The 26,775-nt window shown below is 49.6% G+C and overlaps 1 protein-coding gene across 1 annotated transcript; it reads right to left on the bottom strand.

Moving 5' to 3' along the window:
- Positions 1-357: 357 nt before the first annotated feature.
- Positions 358-25,851, bottom strand: Vps26c (VPS26 endosomal protein sorting factor C). The gene is made up of 8 exons (XM_048422333.3): positions 25,387-25,851; positions 19,465-19,608; positions 17,976-18,125; positions 13,024-13,104; positions 10,247-10,321; positions 7,086-7,236; positions 3,847-3,999; positions 358-1,654 (listed from the first exon to the last, which is right to left on the bottom strand). The coding sequence occupies exons 1-8, from the start codon at positions 25,441-25,443 to the stop codon at positions 1,572-1,574; spliced, it is 894 nt and encodes a 297-aa protein (XP_048278290.1). The 5' UTR covers positions 25,444-25,851; the 3' UTR covers positions 358-1,571.
- Positions 25,852-26,775: the final 924 nt, after the last annotated feature.

The raw sequence follows: 26,775 nt of genomic DNA, 5'->3' as shown, positions 1-26,775 counted from the left end.
AATAATTCAGTGTTTTAGGTTCTCCTCCCTTCATCTCCATCCCCTTCCCCTTCCCACTCTTGGTCTACTTGGAGAATCTAGCAACCTTGAGCCCTGGGCACCCTCTCCTCTAGCCAGTAAGCTGCTGTCTGAATCAGGCAGATATGTCAGGTTTGGTTACTAACATAATGGAGACTCAGATCCCAAAGTGGGAGGAAGTGGCCGGCCTTAGGACTACAGCTGAACTGCTCATGACCGAATGCAATCCTAAGAGGGAGTAGGGCAGCTGGTAACACTTCAGGAATAATTACTGCGGAGCATGCTCAGCATATTTCTAAAGCTTACTAAAGAAATTACACAACAATATACACTCCACAATGCTTTTAAAATTGTTTAGCATCTTTATTCGTTAAGAAATTATGTCACTGAAGATGACCCCTTGTAAACTAACCAGGAAGCATAGCCTCCATTTTCTGGTTGCTTGATTGTTTGAATATGTCCAGGATAGGTAAGTATTATGATATAAGCATAAAAAATTGATAAATCAAAAATACATTGTCTGGGAACCCACTGTCAGGCGACTGGGCTAAGTCTCCTCAGTTTCCCATCAGTTGTCATAGTACAGTGGCCGTGCAGGAGGCTGTCGCTCAGGGCCTGCTTTCCTAGGCCTGCCCCTGGAAGCTGTGAAGGCAGGGCAGCCCATGTGCAGAAGGCCAACAGAGCAGCAGGACTGGAAGGAAGGAAAGTGTGAGAACACACTCTCCACACAGTAGGCGTCAGTGTGAGGCTGCGGGGGAACGGAGCACAGGCCCCTCGGGGGTCAGGGACAGGCCAAGCCCATCATCCTTCCTCAGCATGGCCTCCTGTCTCTCAGAAATGACCTAGTACTGAGCAGCCAGTGTGTGTCCTTCCCTTATGCAGCCTCCTCACCTTTCCACAGATTCTTGGACACGGCAGCAGTACCTGTGTGTGCCAGCTGGACAGGCCACAAAAACTCTAGCCACTCTTCACAGATTCCCTTGAAAACAAGTACTTATTTGCTGTTTTTCTTAGTTCCCTAAAACCCTTAAGTTCTAGGGCAATGCTATCAAGAACTTGAGGTTTTGAAACAGCTCCGTATTTCCAGGTGAAGTCACTGCCAGCCCTTGGAGGGTGTCACAAACGCTACCAGTCTCTGAGCCTGCTGGTGGCCAAGCGTTTACTGTCAGCAGTCTGGGCAAGTTGTCTTCATGGTCTTAGGAGCCAGCAGATCTCAAGCTGCAGACACAGCTGCTTTACTGAACCTGAAAAGAAACAGCTGCTGGAAATGTGTGCTGTGATCCTGCACCACACACGAGGACATCCTGCTGCATTCCAGAGGAAAGGGCTGGGCAAGGCACCTGAAGGAAACAGCTTTGAGGCAATGAAGAAAAATCATGAAAATATCAGCTGCCAGGGATCTGAGCAGATGATCTGTGTGACATCCACATGTGAGCAGGTGACTGGAGAGATGCCCACATGTGAGCAGATGACCAAACAGAGAAATCCAGGTGTGAGCAGATGACTGAGTCGAAATCCATATGGCCACCAGGCTGTCCCCCTCCTGAGCTGGACTATGTCCGGCAGAGCTTCAGCGGGAAGTTCTCTGTGATGAGGTGGTCAGCATGAAGAAGGACCACCACATTAACCTCAAACTCTGCAGGAAGAGAGAGAGGATCACTCACACCAAGCACGGAAAACAGACTCTAACAGTGAGGCAATGTGCGGGTGCTGCTTCGGGTTCTGCTTCCATCCCCTTCAGGGTGTCCCTGTACTCTCTGTAGGACAGTGAGACCCCTACTAATTGTGACTGCCACTCTAATGTCTCCACTTTGTCTTGTCAGCATGTGGTGTAAGTCAGGCAGAGCGGCCCACACCTATAATTCCAGCACTTGAGAAGCTGAGCCAGGAGGAAGGCAGTGAGCTTGAGACCAGCCTGAGCTAGACTAAGTTCCAGTATGGCCTATGCTACACACAAGACCTAGTGGTTCTCTTGTTGTTTAACAAAGGAAAACAGCATACAGTAGGTTCAACTGCTGTTCCTTTGATATCAGCTACAGAGACATTTGCTGTAACACCTGGTTTGCATTCCTGCAGACAAGATTTCCTTTACTGGTTTCTAGTCTTTATGGGTAAAGATCCCAACACGGGATCAATGTGAAGAGGAAGCATCCCAGACAAAAGTGCCCCCTGTCCTTATCACTGGTATGGGCAAAGAGATCCTGGACCACACTTAGAAACTCCGCTCTGAGCACAATTTCGGTGTATATATACACTGGTCATACATAGACCCATATACATACACATACTTAAAAATAATAAACTTCGGGGCTGGAGAGATGGCTCAGAGGTTAAGAGCATTGCCTGCTCTTCCAAAGGTCCTGAGTTCAATTCCCAGCAACCACATGGTGGCTCACAACCATCTGTAATGGGGTCTGGTGCCCTCTTCTAGCCTGCAAACATACACACAGACAGAATATTGTATACATAACAAATAAATAAATATTTTAAAAAAAAATAATAAACTTCATTTAAAAAAGCAGGGTCAGTCACCAATGAGCACGTCTCCATCTGTGGAAGAAGACGGCAAGAGCTGAAAACAACGTGGTAGCAGTAGCCACGCTGACTTTATGGGTATGCAAAATGCTAAGGTTATAGTGTTATGGAAATTTGTACAAATGCTTCAGAAAGCCACTGAGAAGCCAGGCAGGGGATGGCAGGGTCAGGTTCCCTGTAGAGAGGCCCTGAAAGAGGTCACTGTGTGTGGCTCTACAGATATACCCAGAGCTGCAGTGGGAAGTCCCAGAATGCTGGAGAGGCAGGGACTGAGGAGCCTGCCAAGGAAAGCTGCAGGCAGGAACAGTTGGCCAAAGACAGCAGTTACATTTGCTGCGTGCACTACAACTGGATGGGAGGGGCTACCCGAAGCTCCTGGAGCCCGGGTGCTGCTGCCAAGAGCTAGACACGCTCACAAAAGGCTGAACCGCTAGGTGTTGGTATTGCTTTGCTTCAAGTGTTTTGTTTTGTTTTGTTTTTGCTTTGGCCCTGTTATTGCTCCCTTTCTGGATGGGAAAGTTTGGTCTACGCCTATGTTGAAAGTATGTGATTTATCTTTGGATCTTACAAGAATTCATTTACAGGTGAGTCTCAGAAGAAACTCTGGTCTTTAGACCCATGTTAAACTTAAGTCAAGGGACTTTTTAAGTTGAAACAAATGTTAAGATGATGTGTCTTGGTGTTGAGCTGTCAAAGAGCAGACTTGTGTTAATCTTTACTGTCACCGCGACTAGATCTGGAGTCGTGTGAGAGACACATCTCTTGGTATATCGTCAAGGGAATGTCTGGAGATGTTTAGCTGATGAGGGAAGCCCTGCCTTGAATATGGGTGGCACCAACCATGGGATGGGGCCTTGGCCTGAATAAAAAGAAAACAATTAAGAAAACAAACCTGATACCAGCATTCATTTCTGTCACCTCTGTCATGTGGTCCACCTAGATGAGAGCAAGCAGCCTCCGGTAGTGGCTTTTCTACCACAATGGACTAAACTCCCAAATTGTGACCCGCGCCAGCCCGCCTTCCTCTACTGTCTCTTGTCAGGTCGTCAGTCACACACGGCCTGTCTGACAACTGTAAAGGCTTCTTCTATAGACGTATGAGTTCTCTGTTTGGCTCAAGTCTGGCTTTGAAAGGGGGCTTTCAGTAGGCTTACTGTCCCGCATATGCAGCTTCTCACTGAAGCACTGTTGAGTAACCAAAGGCTAAGTGCTGTGGGCTGTGACCACTGCAAGCCTGTGTGTGCAAGGTGCATCCTCTCTGTGGACCCCTCAGGCCGGGCAGAGACTGCTTACCCACTTTGAAGTTAGTGGTCTCCAGTGTCGGGCATGTAAACAGTCTGGGGAAGACCATGTACAGAGGGACAGAAAGGCTTCTACAAATGTCCCCATCAGCGATCTGAATATTCTGAATCTCTGTGGCATCACGTGCATAGCCTTCTGCACACCCTGGGGAAAGAGGAAAACACCATAGGGTCAGGATACCATGACACCAAAGCAAACTGGTCAGCAAACCTTTCCAGCGCCAAGCAGCATCAAAACATTTACCCTCTTATCCAGTTCGTTCTTCAGGGCTAGGAGTTCCCTCCCTGCCACTTCTCAGTTCCTCAAACATCACCACAACTGGCTCAGGTCTGGGAACCCAATGCCCCAATTAGTATTCCAATGATTGTCTGCAAGTGGGGTCTTTGGGTGAGCAGGCCAAGAGGGTCATGTGGATCGCTTTGTTACAGAAATGAGGTCTCCAGCACATCTGCCATGATGTGATCTCTCCACCATGTTCCGTTCGCAGGACAGGAGAGCTGAGTGGCTGAGATTGCTTCCTGCTCTGGGAGAGCCCAGGTTCCTTTCCCAGTGCCCACATCACAGTTCCAACCAAATGACCCAATGCTCCTTCATAACCTCACATGTACCTACACACATCTGTCACAGACACACAGGAGCAGAGGACAGGCATCTGTTCAGCATCTGATGGCTTTATGCTACATTACAACATGGCAGAGGCCACCACATGGTGAAGTACAGCTAGCCAGCCTAGGAGAGCTCCATGTTAGAACACTACTCTACTGAGACAACCCCATAACCCGTCATGAGGACAGTCACCCCCAAATCTCTCACTCAGCATTGCTGTGCTAGGGACTAAGTTTCTAATACACAGCTTTTGGGAAGCACATTCAGAGCAAAAGAGGTATCTCTGTGGCCCAAAGCCATTCCAAGACATTTCTTAAGCACAGGCACATGGCCATCAATTTAGCAAAATGAGGCTGCCATACTCATTTGTGCTGCCATGTCCCTTACGTCACTGGTTTCCACACAGGATCTAGGATTTTCCTATGCCACTCCCAGGAATCAAGGGAGGCATTTTTAAAGCTGGGTTCCCCAATTCCCAGGAACCACCCCACACCTGCACTGGGATCACTGAGAACAGACCTTAGGCAGGGACACATCAGCGAGCACTGGGATCACTGAGAACAGACCTTAGGCAGGGACACATCAGCGAGCACTGGGATCACTGAGAACAGACCTTAGGCAGGGACACATCAGCGAGCACTGGGATCACTGAGAACAGACCTTAGGCAGGGACACATCAGCGAGCACTGGGATCACTGAGAACAGACCTTAGGCAGGGACACATCAGCGAGCACTGGGATCACTGAGAACAGACCTTAGGCAGGGACACATCAGCGAGCACTGGGATCACTGAGAACAGACCTTAGGCAGGGACACATCAGCGAGCACTGGGATCACTGAGAACAGACCTTAGGCAGGGACACATCAGCGAGCACTGGGATCACTGAGAACAGACCTTAGGCAGGGACACATCAGCGAGCACTGGGATCACTGAGAACAGACCTTAGGCAGGGACACATCAGCGAGCACTGGGATCACTGAGAACAGACCTTAGGCAGGGACACATCAGCGAGCACTGGGATCACTGAGAACAGACCTTAGGCAGGGACACATCAGCGAGCACTGGGATCACTGAGAACAGACCTTAGGCAGGGACACATCAGCGAGCACTGGGATCACTGAGAACAGACCTTAGGCAGGGACACATCAGCGAGCACTGGGATCACTGAGAACAGACCTTAGGCAGGGACACATCAGCGAGCACTGGGATCACTGAGAACAGACCTTAGGCAGGGACACATCAGCGAGCACTGGGATCACTGAGAACAGACCTTAGGCAGGGACACATCAGCGAGCACTGGGATCACTGAGAACAGACCTTAGGCAGGGACACATCAGCGAGCACTGGGATCACTGAGAACAGACCTTAGGCAGGGACACATCAGCGAGCACTGGGATCACTGAGAACAGACCTTAGGCAGGGACACATCAGCGAGCACTGGGATCACTGAGAACAGACCTTAGGCAGGGACACATCAGCGAGCACTGGGATCACTGAGAACAGACCTTAGGCAGGGACACATCAGCGAGCACTGGGATCACTGAGAACAGACCTTAGGCAGGGACACATCAGCGAGCACTGGGATCACTGAGAACAGACCTTAGGCAGGGACACATCAGCGAGCACTGGGATCACTGAGAACAGACCTTAGGCAGGGACACATCAGCGAGCACTGGGATCACTGAGAACAGACCTTAGGCAGGGACACATCAGCGAGCACTGGGATCACTGAGAACAGACCTTAGGCAGGGACACATCAGCGAGCACTGGGATCACTGAGAACAGACCTTAGGCAGGGACACATCAGCGAGCACTGGGATCACTGAGAACAGACCTTAGGCAGGGACACATCAGCGAGCACTGGGATCACTGAGAACAGACCTTAGGCAGGGACACATCAGCGAGCACTGGGATCACTGAGAACAGACCTTAGGCAGGGACACATCAGCGAGCACTGGGATCACTGAGAACAGACCTTAGGCAGGGACACATCAGCGAGCACTGGGATCACTGAGAACAGACCTTAGGCAGGGACACATCAGCGAGCACTGGGATCACTGAGAACAGACCTTAGGCAGGGACACATCAGCGAGCACTGGGATCACTGAGAACAGACCTTAGGCAGGGACACATCAGCGAGCACTGGGATCACTGAGAACAGACCTTAGGCAGGGACACATCAGCGAGCACTGGGATCACTGAGAACAGACCTTAGGCAGGGACACATCAGCGAGCACTGGGATCACTGAGAACAGACCTTAGGCAGGGACACATCAGCGAGCACTGGGATCACTGAGAACAGACCTTAGGCAGGGACACATCAGCGAGCACTGGGATCACTGAGAACAGACCTTAGGCAGGGACACATCAGCGAGCACTGGGATCACTGAGAACAGACCTTAGGCAGGGACACATCAGCGAGCACTGGGATCACTGAGAACAGACCTTAGGCAGGGACACATCAGCGAGCTCCGGGTGAACACGCTGAGCTTGAGAACACCTCTCTCCGAGAGCAGAGACTTCTGAGGGTGAGCCTCGTGTGTGATAACTACCCAGCCCTCCACCCCTCCAGTCCTGCCTGAGGGTGACAGCCAGGCTCACACACTGAGTCCAGAAGCCTTACCACAGGTCTCCACCCGGACCAGCTGCAGCTCGATGCTCCGGATAGCAGCATCCGAATGCTCCACCACCAGCTCTCCCGTCAGGGGCTGTGTGATGGCGCAGTTGGTGGAGTCCAGGTGGCCTCTAATGAGGAATTTGGGAAGTGAGGCCCTCTACAATAAAAAGAGATAAGAAGACATCAAGAACTGGAGGGAAAGCTGTTAGTGATTCTGATTGCTTTGGCACAAATAAAATCTGAAGATTAAGTTGGGTAAGTGTTCTAGAAACTGTGGAAACCTGTTGTACAAAACAAGAAGGAATAAAAAAATATTGTTACCATCTCTCAGTGGACATCAGCCTGACTCCTCAACCATCTATGCACACAAAGGGACAGACAGACAGGACTAGCTCTGGAGAGTCTACTCCCTGCCTACACGGACTGAAAAAGCCCCTTCACAGGCGACAAGACAGGAAATGTAAAAAGCCTGAGAAGGTGACGAGGGTGTTTAAGGACAACTACCACCAGGATGAAAAATAAATAAAAAGAAAAAAGAAAAAGATTTAAGAAAAAACAAGGTAGTCAGTTTTACAGTGTTCCCAATTAGGCGAGTTTGAAGCCAGTTATTTCAAGGATGCTGAAAGAGCGGTTTTCTCAATGCCTGATGAAAAGCTCTGGGACCTTTTCTCTGTAGACAGGAAGCTGGCCAAGGGGAACTGGCAGGGGCACTGAAAGGAAGGAGCTGGACAGTCACTGTAGGCCTCGCCTGTCACGTCCCCCTCTCCAGTAGATTCAACAGAAGCCACAAATTTAAAATCATTTACAATTTGTAATTGCTTATGAATATAATTTAAAATTTTCTGGTAGCCACACGAAAATTTTAACAGTATATCCAAAATGTTATTACTTCTGCATCTAATCAGTGAGAACTATGAATAATACAGCTCGGCGAGAAGACTGCTTGCCTGGCAGTGCATGGAGCTCTGGCTTCAATCTCTAGCATCACAAGCCAGGGACGGCAGCGCGTGCTTCATCCTAGCACTCACGTGGAGGCAGGAGGCCATCAGATTGGTTAAGTTCTCAATCACCAGTGATTCTTACCTGAGGAACCCTCTAGAAATGTGTGAGTGGAAGACAAAGTTTGAAAAGCAAATACGAGGGAAATAAGCCGTCTGTTCAGAAAATCGGTAACAGCACCCGTCTAGGCAGCTTATGACAATGCGACTTCCGGTGCTGCTCTCAAGAGTCTTCCAGACGTGTGTTCCCTCCTGCAGTGACGGTGGAAGATGTACATCCCTGCACTACTCTTGAGTCTCAGCTCCGGCCTGCCCACATTTTCTGTATACTTCTTCTTCTTCCCCCCAAATTCCTTTTTTTTTCACTTAGAAAAGAAAAACCGCCAGTGATACTTTATAAACAACTATGTGTTATACAAGGTATTTAAAATAAAGCATGTGCTTGATGGGGATGGCGTACATCTTTAATCCCAGCAGTTGGGAGGCAGAGGCAGGCGGATCTCTGGTTTGAGGCCAGCCTGGTCTACAGAGCGAGTTCTAGGACTGTTACACAGAGAAACCCTGTCTCAAAAAACCACGATAAACAAATAAATAGGAATAAAGCATGCGTTTCTCATTTTCCAATAGTAAGCATAAAGGTTTCTGTTATGACAGTGCTCACCTAGAACAGATAAAAGGCCAGAAGAAAGGCCACCTACCACACCTGCCACTCCCTGAACACACTTGACAGAATTCAGTGCACATTGACACTCAGGAGAACAGTCTCACCAGGGTCGGTGCAGACAATCTTATTAATAAATCTACACCAAAGATCCTCAAGTACAGACCAGCAGCCGGTACTCGAAGAGCATAAACGCAAGGAGCCTGGGAGGGGCGAGGGCGCTGTGTCTGCAGCTGAAGGGGACGTGGAGGGTCAAAGAAAAGACTTCACATGGGGCAGAGCAGGTAGGGCACGGGAACCTGCCTGGCCCCAGGACATGATGGCTACTTCCTTCCAGAACCTTCTGAAAGGGCTCCCTATGACACACCCTTGCAAAGAATGACATCAGTCATGACTCCAGTGTCCCAAATCTCCCAGACATGCCTTCAGCCCAGTTGTGACAATGAGCAAAATGCAGACTTGAGTAAAGAGCTGCAGAGCACACCACTACAGCTGCAGAGCACACTACTACAGCTGTGGAGCATACTACTACAGCTGCAGAGCACACAGCTGCAGAGCACACCACTACAGCTGCGGAGCACACAGCTGCAGAGGACACCACTACAGCTGCGGAGCACACAGCTGCAGAGGACACCACTACAGCTGCGGAGCACACAGCTGCAGAGGACACCACTACAGCTGCAGAGGACACAGCTGCAGAGGACACCACTACAGCTGCAGAGGACACCACTACAGCTGCAGGGCACACCGCTACAGCTACAGGGCACACCGCTACAGCTGCAGAGGACACCACTACAGCTGCAGAGGACACCACTACAGCTGCAGAGGACACCACTACAGCTGCACAGTATACTACTAGCTGTGAGATAGAACCATTTATTAAGTCAAAAAGCAGGAAATTTTCCAGTAGTGGAGCAAAGTGCTAACCCAAGAAGGCTGGCCACAGTAACCACCGCCTGGTGCAGGTGACCCAGCAGGTTTGCTGGGAGCTGCTACCAAGATGCAAGCATCCTTGGTTCTCATGCTGGTCTTGTGTTCTTGCTGTCCACCCTCACGAACAGTTCTGTCTGGTCGCCACTGAGAGACTGCAAAGCCTCTGTAGGGGATGAGAAGCCAGGGCCCCCTGCAGGCCCCTCACACCAGGAAAACAGGGAAGCATGACACTCAGGTGCACAGGCAGGAACAGACCATCCAGGTGCAGCGATGCAGGCCTGCAATCGGGAAGATGGCTGGGAAGGCTGGCCTGTGCAATCCAGTCAGACGTCACCCTTTCATGAACATGAGATCATCATGTGAGGAGTCTAGTCTAAGTGCTGTCTTTTTCTTCCAGAGTAATTACTGAGTTCAATATGAAACCAATCTGAGAACACCCCGTGGGTACAAACAGCATCAGAAGCCTGTTACCGACAACTCCATTCTCAACTAAAGAACAACTGGGCAGTTAAGTGGTCACTGGGTCAAGCTACCAGGAAAGCCACAACACACAAGTAGGAGTAAGGAAGGAGTACCTCTTTGACGTTCTGCAGGGTTTCTGGGGTGATGGTGAAGTCAACAGGACTTGGGGTCAGCTTCCCCTTCTGAGGCTGAAATGGAGGTAAAACCATAATCAGCGGGAGAGGACCCATGGGTGGAGGGAGCAGTTTTTCCCTTCTGACTCAAATGAACGGCAGCACAGGAAACTAACTGGAGGGATCTGACTCCAGACACACCAGGTCCACCCACAAAGTACAGCTCGTCTGTACCGCCAGGGTCCAGGTGTCTACTGGGAGTCAGACCTCGGGGACAGAGGTAAAGATGGCAGACAGGAACTGCTGCCACCTCACACACGAGGAAAGCAAGGTACACGGAGCTCAAGGACTTGCTTGTTATGTGCAGATCTGAGCCAGACTGGCCAGTGCTGGCTACCTAGAAGGAGCATTTTAGAATCCACTCACAGGGTCAGGCTACACGGAAGCCTGCCTGGCACCACACCCACAGGCCAGGATCCAAAAGGCCAGCAAGACCCAAGAACCAGCTGGAGAGAGGGTGCCAGTGAGTACGCCAAGTCCACTCACTTCCCAGGCCTGTTCCAGAGTGCACAGCTCAGCGTGTCCAGCACATGCTCTCTAGTCAGTGTTCTTCTTGCTGCCCGACAGTAACCCTGAACTTGTGAACCATGTGCTAGGGTAAACTGTACCCTGGATGAAGCCTCCCACTATCTATCCATCGATCGACTGACCTACCTACACACCTACCTACCTACCTATTTTTGAAGCAGTCTCTCTACATAGCCCTGTCTTGGAACTCATTCTATAAACCAGGCTGGCCTTGAACTCACAAAGGTCTGCCTATCTTTGCCTCCTGAGTTCTGGGATTAAAGGTGCATGCTACCACACCCAGCCTTTTAAAGGTTTTCTGAGACAGGATCTCATCGTCTGTAAACAGCACAGGGTGGCTTTGAGCATACCATGTAGCCCAGGCTGACACTGAATTCCTGGTGAGCATCCTGCCCTCTGCACACTAGAATTACAAATGTGAGCTACCATGCTTGACTAACATCTAATTCTTGAAGGTCCTGTGGTAACAGAATCCCATGAGCAGAGATGGGCCTTGGAGAACACATTCACTGGGCCTGAGCATCTTAGGAGGCTCTGCAGTCACGCGCTTCAGAGAGGCCTGGGCTCAGGGCGGAGTTAGGACTCACTGTTCTTCACAAAATGTGAAGCTTTCCTTGTCGCTGCAAGTTTGTTTTAGGACATAAAGCCCAAAACACTTTCAAGTAGATTATTTAAAGGACCTTGACAGAAAATAACAGAGCCAACTTTTAAAACATGTAGTTTTCAAAAGAAAAATAATTTAATCATATTTTACATAAATCAGGAGCTGTACCACAACACTGAGAGTCCTGAAAATGCTACCCAAATAAAGAATGCAAATGAGGGCCTTGGTGACGACTCTGCTAACACCATGCACCAGCGACTCCAATCCTGCACTGGGACTCACTTCCTGAACATCCCAAGGACGTCACGTCATAGTGTGACACAAAGTGCAAATGCTCCTTGACTGTCGACCCTCACCAGATGCCCTGCCAAAGTCCCTGCTCATTGGGGTGCAGCGCCACAGCAGGGTCCACTGGGCTCACCCAGCACTAACATGGTGACGGTATACTAAGTAGCCTGCTCTATATGCTCATGAGCTGCCATGGGCACTACACCCCTGCCCTGCCCCACACAGCTCCCCCAGAGGTTTGCAGCAGGCCCTCCCAGCACCCCGAAGGCCTCAGAGCAAGTCCCTGTGGTAGCTCTGGCTGATACTGCTCGGCAACCCAGCTGTGCTACCCCAGGCAACTCTCCAGTCCAGACTTTCTCCCAGGTCCCTCGCAAGCATTGTAACTGAGTCACAGAACCCCCTGGACACTCCAGTCTGATGGGGGGGCAGCAGGATGGTGAGGAGACAAACTGGCCGCTGGCCAGGGCTGAGAGTGCTCCTCCCAGGGGACACAGGCCAGCATGTGGCTGCCTCTGTGAGGCCAGACCTAGTGTGGCCTGAGATACTGTGCTGAGGACGCATCCATCACCACGTGTCATACTGTTACTGCTGACTCCGTGTGATCATGGAGGGCAGTGGTCCTCAACCTCCTAATGCTGCAACCCTTTAATACAATTCTTCATTTTCTGGTTATCCCCAACCATAGTTATTTTCATTGCTACTTCATAACTAATATTGTTACTGTTATGAATTGTAATGTAAATATCTGTGTTTTCCAACATTCTTAGGTGACCCCTGTGAAAGGGTTGTTCAATCTCCAAAGAGGTCACAACCCACAACAGACTGTGAGCCACTGATGCAGGCTATGGGGACTTGTTAGAACTACCCCAAGTGGCTGCAGCAGTGGTGGTAAGGGACTGGCTACCCAAGATGGCATGGAAAGGCATTAAAAAACTTGTTACTGCAGAATATAGGCCAAAACTGTGGTCATCAGAAAGAGACAGGCCTGCACAGTCCCTGTGTTCTCACAGGGCACAGCAAGACAGCAATTTGTCTGTGTGTCACTACAACCGAGGGCCAAAGTGGATGTCTCCTTTGCAGGATTAACAGTATGCCTACTGCGTGATGTAGAATGATGTTTCCCAAGGGGAGCTGCAGACCCAGAAGGTGGGCGTTACTGGGCTACAGAAATAGTGCCCAGCCTGGGGCTTATGTCACATCAGGTGCTTGTGCCCCGGGCAGACCCAGCTTACTGGCTTGTGAACAGGTGCTAGCCCACAGCTCACAGGAGAGTCTAGGATCCCGAGGTGAAGCTTACAGCAGAGTGAACGATGAATTCACAGGTCTTGGTCAGGTCCTTGGCCAACAGGGACCTCCGCATGTCACAGCGCAGTGTGTACTAGAAGAGAGGCAGGAGAGACAAACGCCACCTCAGTAGATACAACACACAAAGTGACAAACAGTCAACCTCTTTTAAGGACACAGTGACCAGTGGATGTGTTTCACACAGTCGATGTACACGGGAGAAACTAATGTGCAAAATAAGGGCATGTCTAAGGAAAGCACGCACAGCCGTTCCCAGGCAGGGTGTGGAAGGGGAGAGCAGACAGCAGAGCTCCGGGGCTGGAAGGCTCATGCAGCTGGCTGTCCACCTCCCGTGTGAGCCCAGACAAACCACACCCGAGCTGCAGCTTCCTCTGCAGCCCGTGGACAGAGGTTGGCCTGTGACGGGGTCCACCACTGTGCACTAGGTGTGTGGCACCAGAGCTAGTTTCAGCCACTGTCCTGAGGAGTTTTTCATTTACCAACAAGAGGCCATGATGACAGCAGGAAAATAAAACAAAAAACCAAACAGACTCAAGGAAATCCTACAAACTATTTCTATGTAGTTAACGAAGAAATAAAGATGGTATTTTTAACATTTAAATCCACAGAGAAACAGAAGTGAGAGAGCTGTGGTTAAGCTCCATGCCCCCAGCCGTCCTCCCAGCCCTGTCCATCACTCTCCAGACGTCAGGAGAGAGGGGCACAGAAGACACTGGCTTTGCCTTGGCTTGTCCATTTTGTGGAGGGTGTGGTGGTTTTTCTGAGCTCGTCACTGCTAGAGTTCCTGTTGTGAGGATGCTGTCTCCCTCAGGAACTGGCCTCTAAGCTTACTTGGTTGTGGCACAGGAACTGTGACCATAAATCCCTGGTCATAAGCTGAGGCAGCTCAGAAACCACCCTAGAGCTTGACATTAGGAAAAAACTTCAGGAGTCAGGGTGTGGCCAACTCACTTGCTTAATATGTGCATAGCTCTGTTGGACAGCCTGGAAGTGAGTTCAAGGCCAGCCTGGTCTACAGAGTGAGTTCCAGGACTGGTTCCATAGCTACTGGGAAACCCTGTCTCCAAACAACAAACAAACAAAAAAATACACAGCCCTAGGTTCCATTCTCAGCATCAGAAATTAGACCCCAGATCCTCATAAACTTCTGTTTAATCAACTTACCTGTTCCGTTGCTCTAATCACATAGGAAAAACTTTTGAATTGTGTCAAAAATAATTTTCATACCTAGGAATAGCTAAGAATCTTATAAGACACTACATTCTTACAAACAACCTTTCCACATGAGATAGGTTCCTGTATATCTGAGGTACTACAAGGGAGATAAAGCATTTTTATAAGAATCATTTCTTACATGCAAGGATCTAAAAATTTATGTGTATGTGTGGTATGCATATTCTCTAGTGAGACTGCAATCTGTTCTTCCCAAACCAGACAAGCTTACAGAGGAACGCGCACACACACACACACACACAAAACCCACTTCTGGACAGCATATGCACTGATGAGCCACCCTCTCTCTGGCTTAGCTCTCTGATTCTTTTCCCAGTCTGGCCTCTACCACCTCCCTCAATAGTTCATAAGTGCTAGGTAAAGCCATAACCATTTGAGGGACTTGAGGAAAGAATCCTCTTTTACTGAGCCATGGGTCCAGAAGACAGAAGCTACACCTGTCCAATGGTAGCCAGCTTTGCTCTAACAAGGGACAAAGCCAGCACACAAGAAAGCCTAGCTCACACATTCTGGGGCCCACACTCCTGGAACCCTGATGAAGTTAAGTTTGCTCTACAAACTGTGAAAGGAAGGCACCACCACAGGCACCCACTTCGGTCACTATACATCAAGTGTGAGACCAATCACTTGTAAATCAATGAATCCTGTGATCTGCTGGGGGACAGCAAGGTGAAACAAAAAGGCTAACTTCCATGCCATGCTCTAGAAGGGGTCAAGGCCTCCCTCATCTGCTGTCTCAATTAACTACAGTACTGATATACAAGCTGTTACACGGGGGATGGAGAGATGGCTCAGTGGTTAAAAGCACTTGCTACTCCTGTAGAGGACCTGGATTTGATCCCAGTGTCCACATAGTGGCTTAAAACCATCCCTATTTAACTCCAGTTCCAGTTTGAAATCTGGTCACTGCATGCATATGGGGCAGACACACATGCAGAGAAACACCCAGACATGAAATAAACGTTTTAAAAGAGTTGTTACTAGTGTATGCCCCAGCACTCCAGAGAGTGCAAATGGTGCTCTGTGAGCTCTAGGACAGCCAGGGCAATTACACAGAGAAACCCTGTCTCGACAGCCAAACCAAACGAAAACAAAGGAGTTGTTGTAAGGCTACTATAAGGACAGCCGTCAACTCATGTGTTTAGCACTCCGCAGATGCTCACTGAGCGACACTCTGTGTGACAGGACTGTGCCCAGCTCTTCATGTCATTCTCTCACTAACCTAGCAGCCAAGTCGGGTAGGCTGCTGGAGGAGGCTCAACAGAGGTGGGATTTGAATTGACCCCGCCCACTACAAAACCTACACCAAATCCTTGTACAGTGTGATCAGGCTTCAGCAATGTTATCAAAGGAGATACAAGGCTGGATTTTTTTTTTTAAGGTTTAAAATGCTGTGTTGTGTGTGGGTGTCTTTATGTGGATATATGCATGTGACAGAAGTTGCTCACGGGGTCCAGAGCATGGGATTTCCCTGGAGCTACAGTTATAGGTGGCTGTGAACTGCCCACTGTGAGTGCTAGGAACTGAACTCTGGCCCTCTGCAGGAACAGTAAGTACTTTTAACTCTGAACCATCTCTCCAAGACCGCCCCCCTCACACGCATGTACAGTATTTTTAACTGTAAAAAAGGAGACTAGAGTTTTTGTTTGTTTGTTGTGAGACAGGATTTCTCTGTGTAGCCCTGGCTGTCCTGAAATTCACTCTGTAGATGAGGTTGGCTTTGAACTCACAGAGATTCACCTGCCTCTGCCTCCGGAGTGCTGGGATTAAAGATGTGCACCACCACTCCCTGGCTGAGCCTAGAATTTTTATAAATTCATTCTATGAGATTCCAGCAGACATGGTGGTGCTACTCTGAGCTGTAATATAAAATTCTGTCAGTACGGTCACAAGAGCAGAACTCAGTCAGAAGTAACTAGAAGCCTTGACAAGTCAGGAATTTAAAGTAGGTTATCATTTAAACCCTTTATTTTGTCTTATGATTTTTACATTATGGTGCTACAATGCAGCTCAGATTATAAATGAAAAAGTTACTTATGTCTATATAATTTGAGGGAGTATGAGAACTTAACAGTAAAGCTTTTGCCAGGCAGTGGTGGTGCATGCATTTAATCCCAGCATTAAAGGGATGCAGAGAGGCAAGCGGATCTCAGTTTTTAAAATTAGGTATATGTGTGGTATGTGTCTCTGGGTAAATACACAGGCATTTAGGTGCCCACAGAGACCTGAGGCATGAGATCATCCTGAATTCCAATCCAGGCAGTTGTGAGAAGTACCCAGTCTTAACTGCTGGGACCTCTTTCCAGCACCATTTTTGTTTTTTAGATTTATTTTATGTATGTATATGTATTCATGTGTTAGCATTTGTGTGTGTGTGTGTTATTGTTTGAAACAGGTATATAAGAAAAACTGAGAACATTTTCTTGACAGAAAGGTAGCTTTTGCAGTACAGTACACCATCCTATGTCATTCACCTTGACAATACAGTACACCATCCTATGTCATTCACCTTGACAATACAGTACACCATCCTATGTCATTCACCTTGACAATACAGTACACCATCCTATGTCATTCACCTTGACAATACAGTACACCATCCTATGTCATTCACCTTGACAATACAGTACACCATCCTATGTCATTCACCTTGACAATACAGTACACCATCCTATGTCATTCACCTTGACAATACAGTACACCATCCTATGTCATTCACCTTGACAATACAGTACACCATCCTATGTCATTCACCTTGACAATACAGTACACCATCCTATGTCATTCACCTTGACAATACAGTACACCATCCTATGTCATTCACCTTGACAATACAGTACACCATCCTATGTCACTAACCTTGACAGACTTTCAAGCAATCCATGAAGCTCACATTAGAATAAACCCTTAGTTAATTGCCCCAAATGTTTTTTAATGTGCTAGATTTTAAGCAAATGAGTGGCATTTACTAAGTCCAAATTTGATCAATTGAAATTTGATTGACAAATCAAACAACTTTCCAATCTCCTGCCTCTTTGTGCATCCTAAGACTGCTGGGTTTTCTCACTTAGCAAGGGAGCTGCTGCAAGGCAGACTACACAAAAGTACCTTTCTTTGCACGGAATGAAGGCAGGGGCTCTGGCTCTGGCTGAGTCATGGCTGGGCTCTGTTCCTGAGACAATAGCAACTGTGAAAGCCATCCCTCACCAGCAGAGGTAGACAGGAAGTCATAAATCCACTTCCCCTCATTTACAAGGCTTGCTCAATGAAGAATACAGCCTATGTTGAAGTGCAGCCTTTGGGTATTACACAAAGGGATACTCATAAGAATAAAACAGACAAGTCAGCACTGGTGCCAGAAAGAGACTGAAGCAGATCTGCGCCCCTGATGGTGTCAGCGTGGCCTGAGAAAATGCAAAGAAACAAAGGAACTTGAAGGAAGAAGTTATAGCCATGGCTCCTACTCGATACAAGGGTCACAGGGCTCAGGGTAGAACTCTGTGTGCATGTATGAGGCACTGCACAAATAGTAAATCATACACGAAATGCAGTTAGCAGAACAGAATGAGAAATCAATACAGCATGTACATGAGCAGTCTTGGAATCAAGCCATTATCAGAGCCTTGAGTTCAGCAATTTCAGTGAAGGGAAACATCAAGCTGGTCTTCAGCAGGAAGACAACGGTGCCCAGGATGTGGAGCAGGAACTCACCTGAATGTTCACAAACACGCCGTGGTAAGTCTCATACAGCACCTTGCTGCCCTTGACATGCAGAGGAAATTCAAAGGGAATCTCAGTCTTGCCACTGGGAAGCTTTCCTGGCTTCAGCACGTCAATGGTGCTGTTGAGAATCTGGATCGGCTGTCAACACAAATCATCTTCAGCCATCAGCACATTGTGTCTGTCTCTCCCTGAAGTCACGCTACACCAGGGAACCTGGATGCTCCTGAGTTGCTGGTGTGCCGGCTGGACACAATCAGTAAGCTGCTTCTGTTTTTAAGTCTGCACAACAATGGATCACTTCTTTAAAAGTTTTCCTTACCACACTTAGTTAATTTAGTGTGCATGAGTGAGTGTGCGTGAGGCGCACACACGTACCAGTATGCACGTGGAAGTCAGAGGACAACTTTGGAGCTCAGTGTGCTCCTTCCACTGTATGGGTCCTAGTGATCCAATCCAGATTGTCAGCGGTTGAGCCATCTCACTGGTCCAACACGGCTCATTTCAAACACAGGGCCCTACAGTGCTGTACACAGCAGGAGCTGAACCCAGGTGTGCCTGTGTCCTGCTCAAAGGCCTCACTGGACTGTCCTAAGAACCCCATCTGCAGAATAAGTAAGCAGGCTGGCACTGATGCTGCGGGGCCAGGCTGGACATGTGGCCCAGGGCTCCTCCCTACCTGGCATCTCGCAGCACTGCTACCCGGTTCCCACAGCCTCAGCCTCCCCAGACCTCAGCACTGGAGCTCTGTGGGCAGGGCAGGCTTCTCCTCTAGTCCCAGCTCCCCACAAAGAGTCCTCAGAGGGCTTCACAGAGAGTAAAATAGGATTATCACTCAGGAAGTCAAATTTTTACAATTTCTATTTTATTTCATCTTATGAGATAGAGTCTCCCTGTATAATCCTCTGCCTCAGCCTCCAGAGTACTGGACCACAAGCATGGGTCTCCACCTCCTGCAGGCCTCACACTTTTGAAGCTTTGGTTTAATATCACCCCAAGAGAATCCCTAGTGAATTAAAATTAGACAGATGCAACAGCAGGATCCTACTAAACCCAAATAAGCTCATGTTCTCCTCGGAGGAGAACTCCTTCCTCTAAAAGAGCTCACATGGCCTTCAGGGGAAAAAAAAAAACCTAAGTTTGGGGAACTTTCTAGAATATAAACTCTACCCCAAACAACAAAATCATACAAGTGCTCCCTACTCTAAGTGTGTCTTCCTTCGGTGTGGAGCTCAGTAGGAGCAGGGTACAAGTATGATCCACAGGCACGGACCACAGGCCACGAGCACTTCTGGACCTCTGCCCTGGGACAACTGAAGTTAGTGGTTTCCTCTAACCGCAGCATAGCCAGGGTCAGACACATGCAAACGTCTTCCAGCAGGACAGAGACACACACACCAACTGAGGGTTGTGTGCGGACCATGAACCTTGCAACGCGACCACAGCACACGCACGGCATCAGCACTGTGCTGGCTCTTACCTTCACTGAGTTGTAAAAGGCCTCGAACACACCCACACTTTTGGCACTGAGCTGGAGGTTTACAGTCCCTTCCATGGTCAGAGACACTCCCTGGTGCTGGACAGAGTCCTTGCTGGAGATGACCACCACACCAGACAGCATTTCCTGGGGACAAGAGACAGCCTCCAGTCAGCACAGCACAGCTCCCTGGACAATCCTGCTTAGAGACTCATACCCTCTGTGGAGATGTCCCACCCCTGCCCACCCCTGCCCAACAAGTAAACTGACCACGATGAAGTTCCTGAGCTGGGTGGGAAATAAGAGTGAGGCAGTGAGTAAATTTACTTTCTAGGAGCTCTCAGCCCATTCTGGCTTAGAAAACGGCCATCAGAGCTGGAGAGAGTTCAGTGCTGTCCATTCCCACCAGCGTGAAGAGCAGCATTCCCGTCTTGTTTGGAAAGCAGGATAAATTCCACGCCGTCAGGTGTTTCTCCACACAGTGAGGAAGGGGCAGTGAATGTGCGTCCACTGACGTTCCGGGAAGAAGAAGGTCGAGCAGAGTGGCCGCTGTGATGCAGCAATGAAGTGCGGGGCTGGAGATGGCCCTGCAGGAAGAGCTCCCGCTTCTCTAAGTCAGGCGGCCACAGGTGCGTAGAACCCCACTCGGGATTCCGTATCGAGTGCGCTACAGGCACCTGCGCTCACATACACACACGCACACAGCCACACTTTAAAAATATATATATATTTTTTAATTGAGATAACGCTACCCACTCCTGAATTTTGTCAAAATGAAAATGAAAGCTTATCTTCACCCCAGAACCTCTGCATAAACAATTATAGCAATTTTACTTGTATCTATCCAGATGTCCTTCTATGGATAGATGGATGGATGCAAGGTTGGACAACTCAGCAATAAATAGTTAAGAACTAAGCAGGCTGGAGAGATGGCTCAGAGGTTAAGAGCATTGGTTGTTCTTCCAGAGGTCCTAAGTTCAATTCCCAGCAACCACATAGTGGCTCACAACCATCTATAGTGAGATGTGGTGCCCTCTTCTAGCGTGCAGGCAAACAAGCAGGCATAATGTATATACATAATAAATCTTAAAAAAAAAAAACTAAGCTGGAGTTGATGGTACACACCTAGATTCTAAAATGAAGGAGGGGGAGGGAGTTCATCTGGGCAAGAGGATTGTAGGCCAGTGTGGGCTACATAATCAAGTCCTATACGAAACTGTTCAGAATTCTTCACTGCACGGAAGCAGTCCACAAAAATCCCTCCTCTGCATGCCTGTATGAACGATGTCTGAAGGGCGTAACTCAGTGAACATTTCCACTTTCCCTCAGGTATGGAACTGCCCGATGTTACCATTTCACGGCTACAACGCAAATGTGAGAAGAGTTCAACTTCCACATGTGGCCTAGAAAGAGTTGCTCTAGAAAATGCTGAGGGTAAAAGCTCATCTGTAGCCCCCTGGGTGGGCAAGCTATACAGTGGCCTGAGTGTGCGACACACAGCCCAGGGTGTGGCTCTACCAAGTCATGCATGACCAGCTGGGGCTGGGGGCACATGCATGGAGATCATGCTTGCAGCAGCAGTTCCCTGCACCATGCGATCTCTCTCGGTCCTGGACATCACAGGACAAGACAATGTGACTCTGAGCTCAGTGAGTGTCTCTCCACTGCATGCTGCTGTCAGACACCGGTTTGTTTCTGTTCCTCTAGAGCAGTGAGAGCCTGTGCAGGAGACGGGAGGGAAGAGGCCACTCCTCCCAGTCTACTAATGTCAATCTTAGGGTAAAGGTACCAAGCCTGCTGTCAGGACAGCACCAAATCCACTAGCTATCTTCTGACCTGCACACACAGAAGGACACACACGGATGAAATGGAAAAAACTTATTCTCCCTGATAATAAGCTGAAGCCTAGAGTAATGTCTGGGGTTGAGAAGAAACCACAGAGAAAACAGCATGTATTAGCAGCACTCAAGAGCTGGGGCGGCTGTGTGTGTGTGTGTGTGTGTGCACGTAAACTCAACTGGAACTGAAGTGCTGATGGAGAGCAAGCAGAGGAGTGGCTTCGCTTTGAATACGTAAATGATCTACCTTGCTAAGAGGTCAGTCAATAAAAAAGGGCAAAGATATGACACTGAGGGATGGGTGTCACAGAGGACTGTCCCGTGTTCAACTGCAGTCACACTGGCCCCCAACCCAACACATGCCCTCCCACTCCTCTATGAACTCCAGCTGGCACCAGGACCACCTACAAAGCACTCTTGTGTATGCTGCAGTGGAAGGCAAGAACAAGCCATTAGGACTTGACTCTGCCTGGGGCATTGATGGGGTGCTGAGTGGGGAGGACCTAGCAAATGGGAAACAGTAGAGAGAGGGGCTGTGGTGTGACTGCTGAGTGTCAACCTGAAAGGAGACAGCCCTGGGCCGCCTGTGAGGAAGGACTGTGCAGATTAGGTTAACTGAGGTGAGGAGCCCACCCTAACTACAGAGCAGCTGAGCACCAACATCCTCAGCTTCCTGACTGCAGACGCTGCCTGGCCAGCGCCTCGAGCCCCTTCATCATGGATTCCACAATGGACTGGGAGCCAAAACCAATCCTTGTTTCCCTGAGCTGCCTCTGCCGGGGCATACTGTCTCAGCAATATGAGAAGACACTAACACAGGGCCCAACTGCCAAATGGTCTGGCTGGCTCTACACAGCAGGCACTGCAGACTGCAGCACAAACAACTGGATGGAGAACGCAGATTTCAGGCCACACCAGGGCCTAGTGAGCAGCATGGAAGAGAACTCAGAATAGAGCAGGAGGGGCAGGATGAAGATGGGAAGGACAAGCAATGGCTCAGCAGAGAAACGGTACAAGCAGCCCTGATGTGCAGGGCTTAGACCTATCCAGCTGCAGAGCCCAAGTCAAACACCCTGCGGGGACAAGCAGGCGATCCAGTGTCCAGGCCAGCACAGGAGCAGCTGTGATAAGCACAGGACCATAAAGACAAGTTTGCTGCAGCCCCATTTTCAAACAGGCTGGGATAATTCTCAACACATCTTTCATGTACTACATAAGGACTAGGTTATGAATCAGGAAACGAGCCTTCTCAGGAGTATCAGGTGACAAGTGAGGAGAGAGGTCCACTTACAGCGCATAGCTGTGCTGCTTCAAAGGTGCAGTGCCCTCCACAAGACCCTGCAGTCCTCCCAGTTCAGGTGTCCGTTACATGCTTACAGCGCCATAGCTCATGTTAGCAATCTAGCGGGACAGCCTAGTCACTGCTCTGTTATTGTGAAGAGACACCATGGTCAAGGCAACTTACGAAACCTACAAAAGTGTTTAATTGGGAGTTTGCTTATAGTTTTCAGGGGTGAGTCCAGGACCATCATGGTGGGGAGCACAGCAGCAGGCAGGTGCTGGGGCAGTAGGAGCTAAAAGCTTATATCCTGATCCACAAACACGGAACAGAGAGACTGGGCCTGGTGTGGGCTTCAGGACCTTCAAACCCCAGTGATATTGCCTCCTCCAACAAGGCTACACCTCCTAATCCTTCCCAAAAAATTCCACCTACTACAGACCAACTATTCAAATATGTGAGCTGACAGAGCCATTCTCATTCAAACAAGCACAATAATTAGACTATTATGTGTTCTTTCTTTTTAAAGGTTTATTTATTTTGTTTCATGAGTATGGGTGTTTATCTGAGTATATGCCTGTGAACTCTGTGCATGCCTGGTGCCCTTGGAGGTCACAAGAGGGTGTGGGTTCTCCTGAAACTGGGATCCTGAGTTGGTTGTGAACCACCATGTAGATGCTGGGAATCAAACCAGGATCCTCATAAAAGCAGCCAGTGCTCTGAGCCTCTGAGCCACCTCTCCAATCCTGGGCTTTCACTTTTAAATAGGACTTCCATTCTGCAACTTCTCCTTCTAGATAACGAGCTGTTGTGTATAAGGTTTCTACTCTAGTTTAAAGACGTTACACCCACGCCACATAAAGACAATACGAACATGGAGTTCTGGGGTCTTCTGAGGGTGGGTAGGTAACAGTAACCACCCCATGGCACAGACAGCCCTTGTCATAGTAACCTGACTGCAATCTCAACACTCCAGATACTACAACAGGGGACTGCTGCAAGTTCAGGTGGCCTCGGCTGCAGTGACAGACAGACAGACCAAAGAAACAGGGAAGTACCTGTCACCAAGCACTACAGAGTTTGATCCCCAGGACAGAAAAGAATGGACTCTGTCTGTGTGTGTGTTACGTACATACTAACATACACATATTAAATAAGTAAACGTTAAAGAAAACAGAGAAAAAAGCAATCAGATATTCTCTCATCCATGTTTCCATGTCACTGAGACCCTCCACTGAGTGTCTCACGGCTGGTAAGGACACAGCGCTCTGCCATGAGCAGGTGATACAAGCACATGCTATTACGGAACATACTACATACTCCCACAGGAAATTAAAATGTCCTCCAACTATGGAACTAGACGTCAGGTTTTCACCTGATGGGAAGACTTTTGGGGAGAAGGTGGTTGCCCTGGGAACAAGGCTACGGAGGCCATATGTCTTGGTATTAAGACCCCGATATCTTCTGTTCGAGGCCAGCCTGGGTCACAGAGACAGTTCCAGGGCAGCCAGGGCTACAGAGAAACCCTGTCTCAAAACACAAAATAAACATTTAAATAAATAGAAAAATGAAGGGCTGGTTTTTGCTGTATCCAAATTACATCTCTAATGTGTGTATCTATATATAAATTTTATCTCTACAAAATATTAACTGGGGGGAAAAGTAGAGCCACATAGCTTTCGACTGGAATCAGAAGTCTTAGGTTTTGCTACATTTCATTTTGTTCGGCACACACAGGCAGGTCCCTATGCACAGCCACAGTTGATGGCTACACCTTCTGAGGTTACGACGGCAAAGTTCAGCACGTTGTCTGTGAGTGGACATGTGTGAGCGCAGGTGCAAGTGAAGGCCAGAGGTGTCAGAGTCCCTGGAGTGGGAGTTCCAGGTGGTTTTGAGTGGCCTGACATGGGTGCTGGGAAACCAGCATGGATCCCACGCTGTATCAAACTCGGTATGCGGCTGAGGTGACCACGAGCTTGTGATCCTCCTACCTCTAACTCCAAGTGGTGAGGGTGCGGGCATCCACCACCACAGCTGGTTTGATGCAGTGCCAGGGACTGAACCCAGGGCTTTGCACATGCTGGCACCTAGGTGGTGGCGCACACCTTTAATCCCAGCACTCAGAAAGCAAAGGTAGGTGGATCTCTGTGAGTTCAGGACCAGCATGGCCTACAGAGTGAGTTCCAGGACAGCTAGAGCTGTTACACAGAGAAACCCTGCCTTGAAAAACAAAACAACAAACAAACAAACAAGGATATGGCAATCGATTGACAGTTTCCCTCAACTGAGGCAGGACAGACTGTTTCTTTTATAAACTGATTAAGTATTTTGTCAGTGATCTAGCATTTTGCCATAGAGTCCAGAGTCCCTTTTATACGGGATGATGGAACCTTGGTGTTTGGGGTTTAGTTTTTGGGGGGAGGGGATCTTTGAATGTGGCTTTGTGTGGTGAGGGTGGAAGTGGTGTGGGTCACTGGAATCTTTATAACTGTCAGGTCTCCGGTTTTCAGCGTCCATTTAAGATGCTCACCGGGATGTCTTCCTTTTCAGCAGCACACTGCATTTGTATGACCAAACGCTGTACTCAACTGTGTGCAGACGCTAGCTGTGTGTTACAATCGCTGGTGTATCCAGGGGATCGAACCAGGGTGATCGTGTTCTAAAACCACGAAAGTGGGACTGACCAGGGACTGAAGTACACCTTCTGCAGCCCCGTTAGGAGCAACAGCTCGGGGCTGGACCCCGCCCGCCCGCCCGCGGACGCCCCAGCCGTCATCGCGCAGGACCGCGAGTCGCCCCTCCACTCACCCCGGCGTGATACACTTTATTCGCTCTCTTGATCTTGATATCCAGGGAGGTCCCCATCTCCGATGATCCGCTGATCCGCAGAGGCCGCCACTTCCGGCCACTCGTGACCTGGTCGCCACGCCTACTGCCCCGCCCCTCTCCCGCTGCTTCCGCACTGGTGCCACGTGACCACCGCTGGCTCCACTCCTCACACTTCCCTCTTTCCGGCACAGGGGCGGGACTTAGTGCGAACAGGGCAGGGAAGCCACACACACTTCCGGGGAGGCCGCAGGGAGCTCGCGCTTCTCCCGGCGTGCCCCGCGGCGGGGGCGAGGCGAGGCCGCTTGGCGGCGCTTTCCCGTCAGGCTGCGCGCGGGGGGCTGCGCAGTGGAAGCGGGTTTCCGGAAGCGATAGCGGACTGTGTCTCCCCGTCGTCCGCTTCCTTCCCTGTAGTCAGCTTCCTCCGTCCTTGGTGCTCCTGTCTCCCGGGAGGGACCGTCCGTGCCAGGCGCAGGGGCGTGGCCCCGCACTAGCGGCTCGCCGTTCGCCGATTGGCGGAGCGCCGCGGTTACGCCCCCGCAAGCCACGCCCCCGGCGCCGGGCCAAGGTCTCGGGAAACGCCGGGTGACCTCGCTCTACCGCGAGGGCTTCTGGATGCTCCCCGGGCTCGGTCCCGGAAGTGGCGCCCGGCGCCTGCGCGGGCAGGAAGGCCGCGTTCCCAGCCGACACGCACCTGCGCGCTCGCCGTGGTTCCAGCAGTTGCCGCAGTGGACGCCGGAAGTGCAAGGGGACGTTTCCGCCAGCCGCCTCGTTCCTGCATCACGACTTCTCTCCCAGTAGACAGGACAAATCTTAGTGCTTGGTACCCAAAGTGATGTGGTGCAAAGATGATGTTTAGATTCTTTAATTGTGGTTTTCTTCAGTACCCATCGCTTTTAAGATGACAGATTTAGGTTTCGTGCATGCCAGGAGCCTTGCTCTTGAGGCGTTCCGTAGGCCGAAAGTGCCGTGCGACGGCCGCAGTCGCTTCTGAAGGTTAAAATGAGATGTTCCTGAATATTAAGAGATCCGTTTTCAGCTCCTGTCTGCCCTCAGGACTTTCCCATGTGTCTTAAAGCCTGGCCTAGCTGTTCGGGACCTACAGTCACAGACTATTACACACCGAGAAGTGGATCCTGTTCTCCCAGACTCAACCAGCATTTTCAGTTTGGGGGGAAAAAATCACTCAGTGCAGGGAAAAGAAAAGAAAAGCGTTCCTTTCCATGAGTCCCCGTCCTAGGCTTGTTTGTTACAGCAGGCAGGCCTGGTTCTTAGACAGTCTTGTTCCTCCAGGGCAGGTGTGCCAGGCTTCTTCCTTGAAAGTTGCGCACATGGTTAAGAAAGGCTGTAAAGACTGCTCCTTCCAAGAAT

This window comes from Myodes glareolus, chromosome 2, assembly GCF_982192425.1.
Source record: "Myodes glareolus chromosome 2, mMyoGla1.1, whole genome shotgun sequence".
Classification (NCBI taxonomy): domain Eukaryota; kingdom Metazoa; phylum Chordata; class Mammalia; order Rodentia; family Cricetidae; genus Myodes; species Myodes glareolus.
The sequence above is the reverse complement of the archived record's forward strand: the minus strand, read 5'-3'. Positions and strand labels throughout refer to the sequence as shown.